Genomic DNA, 5,000 nt, shown 5'->3' with positions numbered 1-5,000 from the left:
TTGCGGTTATGCCATGGTCTGTCTGAATACTGGATTCTGATTGGCTGGCAGGTGTTGAACCGCACAGGTAGTTCCAGGTCAGTTTAATCACGTTCTATATTAATGAGTTAATTATAACGAAGCACTTTGACGAGACTTTGCTCAAGCATTTTAGAATAACAAAACTAGCATCTCAGATGCTGTGCAGCGAGATCAGTCTGTTGATTGGTCCAGCAAAGTCACATGTCTTTTAATGCGCATTAAGGAGTTTATTCGATAAAAGTGTTTTTATCGTAGTTTATGCGTATTTTTAGAATTTATGCGCATCTTGGCATTTCCATCCAGCGTTTTTTTTTAATGCGATATTCCAAAATGCACATAAAAATAGGTGGATGTAAACATGTGATGTAATCAGGGTGTTGTTCCGTCTGTGAACACTAGAGGTCAGTGTCTGTGTTCTGATTGGTCAGGTGGTGCGGTTCGCGCAGACGGCGGCGGCGGCGGCGCCCGCAGCTCAGCCCAGAATCAAGAAGTTCCAGATCTACCGCTGGGATCCGGACCGCGCCGGAGACAAACCTCGCATGCAGACGTACGAGATCGACCTGAACACGTGAGTCGAGCCGCCGGCCGTTCGCTCCAGAGTCCGTCTTCCCGTAGATCCGCTCTGAAGAGTGTGTGTTGTGTGTTTCAGCTGCGGGCCGATGGTTCTGGACGCACTCATCAAGATCAAGAACGAGATGGACGGCACGCTGACCTTCAGACGCTCCTGCAGGGAGGGTGAGATGATGGATCTGTTTGTGTGTGTGAACCGGTTCTGATGTGGTTTCGGTTCTGAACTGGTTCTGCCTGCAGGAATCTGCGGATCTTGCGCGATGAATATCAACGGTGGAAACACGCTGGCGTGTCTGAACAAAATCGACACTAACACCAGCAAAGTGACGAAGATCTACCCGCTGCCGCACATGTATGTGGTCAAAGACCTGGTGCCGGTGAGTATCCCACAGGAGAAGAAGCCGTATTATCGCGAAATTTTTTTCATATCAGTCGATATTGATAACTATCATGAGAAATGTTACATTTTTATTTCTTTCGAGTTTTTTTGGCAATATGGCCAAAAAACATTATCACGCTAATTATTACGATAATTTTTTTCATATCAGTCAATATCGATAATTAACATGATAAATGTAACATTTTTATTTCCTCTGATTTTTTTTTTTGCCGATATGGCCAAAAAACATCACGCTAATTATTACGATCATTTTTTTCATATCAGTCGACATCAGTAATTATCATGATAAATGTCAAATTTTAATTTCTTTCCAGGTTTTTTGGTGATATGGCCAAAAAAAAAAATCTCGCTAATTATTACAATAATTCTTTTAATATCAGTCGATATCGATAATTATCATGATAAATGTCAATTTTTATTTCTTTTGAGTTTTTTTTGGTGCTACTAATCAATTTAAACCTATTGGAAAAGATTAATTTCTATCACCATCGCACAGAATATAAAATATATAATTAAATTTAGCAGTCAACTGTTCGTGGTAGTTCTTAAGATAACAGCACAATAACACACTCAGCAAAATATCGTCTAATTATCGTTATCAATAAAATATCAAGATATCATTTTGTCAATATCGCACACACCTAGCTTAAAGTGAGTCGCGTTGTTTCCTTCTGCTTTTGCCGCGTAACCATTATATTATATCAAACTCTTGTTATCGTTTTATCTGGAACGATTATATATGGTTCTGGATTTATCGGCCATCTGTGTGCTGCAGGACATGAGCAACTTCTACGCTCAGTACAAGTCCATCGAGCCGTTCCTGAAGAAGAAGGACGAGTCCAGACAGGGCCAGGAGCAGTACCTGCAGAGCATGGAGGACCGGCAGAAACTGGTAGCTAACGCATCCGGACACGCCTGTGTGTGTGTGTGTGTGTGTGTGACGCGTGTGTGTGTGTGTGTGTCTCCGTCAGGACGGCCTGTACGAGTGTATCCTGTGCGCCTGCTGCAGCACCAGCTGTCCCAGTTACTGGTGGAACGGAGACAAATATCTGGGTCCAGCCGTCCTCATGCAGGTCAGAAGAGTTGCACTGAAGCACTAGAAACTGTGATGCGTAAGCATGCAAAACATTATCAAGCACAAAGAAACGTTTCTGGTCACAGAGAAAATCAATGTTAAAAAACCCTGAAAAAATACTAATATTTACAGATGACTGTAATATATACCAAATATAAAGCTGAAAATAGTGCTGTATCAACCATTTATGTTAAATATGGTCCGAAAATCTACTGAGAGCTTTGGAAAGTTGAGTCTGGAAAACTATGGAATTATGAAATGGATGCTCTGCAGTGAATGGGTGCCGTCAGAATGAGAGTCTGATAAAAACATCACAATAATCCACAGCACAACCATCAGTTAACATCCGGAGAAGACACAAGCTGAGACACATCCAGCATTCAGACGCTTTTAACTTCTAACCGTTGCCAAAATGAGTCCATGATACATAATTCCATCCAACAAAAATGTTCTAAGAATGTTGTGTTTAGGCTTTGACAGCCTTTGAAGGATGTTTTTTTCTGAACGCAACAGATTTACCTCAGATCTTGAAAATAAATTAAAGCAAAGATGTACATTAAAACAATGCAAACCAACGAGCGTATTCTATGAGAAAGATGGCATCAGTCACTCAGTGTGTACATTTAATAATGTTAAAAAGCTTTAATATTCATGAATCTGAGTGCAGTGCGCTTCCAGAGAGGCTCCGCCCACACACGCTTCCGATTGGCTGTGATATTTGATTGATTCTGTCGCATCGCGTGTAATTAGGAAACATTCCATTGTATCATTTTACAAACATTATGGGAACGTTACTTTAGAATGTTCTCTGAATGTTCTGAAACAAAGTAGCAACATTTAAAAAACGTCACATGAACGTTCAACATTTCAGGAAAAAGGTTCCACAAATAATGTATTAATACCATTTTGAGAACATTATTATAAAGTAGATAACTTTGAGCTGACATTCTGTTAATGTGTGTCTGGATACTGATGCGAGAGGCAACAGCAGATGCACCTCGTCACCGGAGGAAGCGTTATTATGGATCATGGACTCTGTGTCAGTAGTGTGGTGTGTTGCAGGCGTACCGCTGGATGATCGACTCGCGTGACGATTACACCGAGGAGAGGCTCTCCAAGCTCCAGGACCCCTTCTCTCTGTACCGCTGTCACACCATCATGAACTGCACCAAAACCTGCCCGAAGGTAAGACGCGCCAGAATCAGGAGACGTGTGAGCGGCGGTGTTCTCACGAGCTTCTCGTCCCGCAGGGGCTGAATCCAGGCAAAGCCATCGCCGAGATCAAGAAGATGATGGCCACCTACAAAGAGAAGACGACGGCGTCGGCTTAATTACATGAAGACGTACAGTCCTGCAAAGACCAGCGGCTCACACACACACACACACACACACACACACTCTAGACAAGACAGAGACCACATTATTATGCTTCTGCTCATCACTCCGTACAGAGACGCGTGTGTTTGTTGAGCTCAAGGTCTTCGAGCTGTTGTATCTGGAGATCTGCTGTATATTAAATAAACACATGCTCGTAGAACACCATGTTCTGTTCTTACCGATTTCACTTCTGCAAAAACAGTCGAGTGTTTGATGGACGTTTTCCTCAGATTTGCAGTCAAAAGTCTCTTTAAGAGTCTTCCTCGTGTTAAAATAATAATAAAGTGATTATAAACTCGACTGGAATTCTGGGAATGGTCATTTTCAAAGTCTAATTTCCAGGTTTTATTCATGTTTGAAAAAAATAATAATTAGTGTTTTTATAAACAATTTTGAAGAAGGGCAATGCTTTTCCTTTACTATCCAATACAGTTCCTACATAAAAATGTCAAATTACTAATTTTACTGGGGCATTAACAAAGTATTACTTCATTACTGTACATGTTTCATGCATCTGCACTTATTTTGGGAAACTTTTACTTCATATCGTACTTTTTAATCCAGTATATTTTACAAAAACATATCGTTCATCATTATTTCGAATTGAGGATTAAAAAGGGCGTTGAGTCACGTGATGAAATGTGAGATTTAAACAAACTAACAAACAGAAATCTGGGAAATGTGCTTTATAAGCGTTTTATAAAGATAAATTAGAGTCATATTCACGGTTTTGGATGAGGTTTCACATTCCTGTCAGCGGCGGTGGGCGGGGCGCGGGGAGGGCTCGTGGGCGGGGTTTTGCGCGGTGGGCGGAGTCAGAGGCGGGGCGGCGCTGAAACTTCAGACACGCTAAGATCTGAGCATCACTCGAGGAATAAAGGACTGAATTAAAGGTGGGCAGATTCTTTCTTAATGTTCTATATAGTGTGTTCAGTGTAAACATCTGAGCTCGTCAGGAATGTTTTGCGTGTAATGCGCGTGTCTGCATGTCATCTGAGCCACGGTTTAATGTAGTTTACAGTCCTGCATGAGTTAATGAGTGCAGTCAGTGCATGTGTTACTCTCATTATCTGAAAAACACTGTTTAATGGAACATTTGAGTGTTTAAACTTTGCTGTTGTCATCATGGAGTCTGTTGGGGGCTTTTGCTCTTTGGTGGAGGAAGGGCAGAATTACAGCCAGGGGCAAATGACAAAACAGCCAACATAAACACACACACACACACACACACACACACACACAGAGAGAGAGAGAGAGAAACGGAGAGTTGCAATAGTAAGACTCTTCAAAAGAGAAATGAACAAAGACTGTTATGTTTTAACAAGACATATGAGAGTTAATTAAGAGAGCAGAACACATGAGTGTGTGTGTGTGTGTGTGTGTGTGTGTGTGTGTGTGTGTGTGTGTATTGGGGGAGGGTCTTGAGGGGGTTTAATGACTCCCAGATGTGAGCTGCAGCATATGCTTCAACACACACACTCTGAGGAATGTCTGCGCACACACGTATACACACACACACACACACAGATTTATTTACATTGAGTGTGTGTGTTTCTG

General features: G+C 41.7%; 2 protein-coding genes across 2 annotated transcripts in view; both read left to right on the top strand.

Moving 5' to 3' along the window:
* Positions 1-3,943, top strand: part of sdhb (succinate dehydrogenase complex, subunit B, iron sulfur (Ip)) — a 4,466-nt gene extending 523 nt beyond the window's left edge. The window contains exons 2-8 of the mRNA XM_058760835.1: positions 450-589; positions 671-756; positions 832-968; positions 1,767-1,883; positions 1,963-2,064; positions 3,129-3,251; positions 3,317-3,943. Of these exons, the coding sequence (XP_058616818.1) occupies positions 450-589; positions 671-756; positions 832-968; positions 1,767-1,883; positions 1,963-2,064; positions 3,129-3,251; positions 3,317-3,397 (786 nt within the window). The 3' untranslated portion in view covers positions 3,398-3,943. The remainder of the gene's footprint in view (positions 1-449; positions 590-670; positions 757-831; positions 969-1,766; positions 1,884-1,962; positions 2,065-3,128; positions 3,252-3,316) is intronic.
* Positions 3,944-4,268: 325 nt separating this feature from the next.
* Positions 4,269-5,000, top strand: part of mfap2 (microfibril associated protein 2) — an 8,313-nt gene continuing 7,581 nt past the window's right edge. Inside the window, exon 1 of the mRNA XM_058760992.1 lies at positions 4,269-4,336. The gene's annotated coding sequence lies outside the window, so the exon portion shown is untranslated. The remainder of the gene's footprint in view (positions 4,337-5,000) is intronic.

This window comes from Onychostoma macrolepis, chromosome 22, assembly GCF_012432095.1.
Source record: "Onychostoma macrolepis isolate SWU-2019 chromosome 22, ASM1243209v1, whole genome shotgun sequence".
Classification (NCBI taxonomy): domain Eukaryota; kingdom Metazoa; phylum Chordata; class Actinopteri; order Cypriniformes; family Cyprinidae; genus Onychostoma; species Onychostoma macrolepis.
The sequence above is the reverse complement of the archived record's forward strand: the minus strand, read 5'-3'. Positions and strand labels throughout refer to the sequence as shown.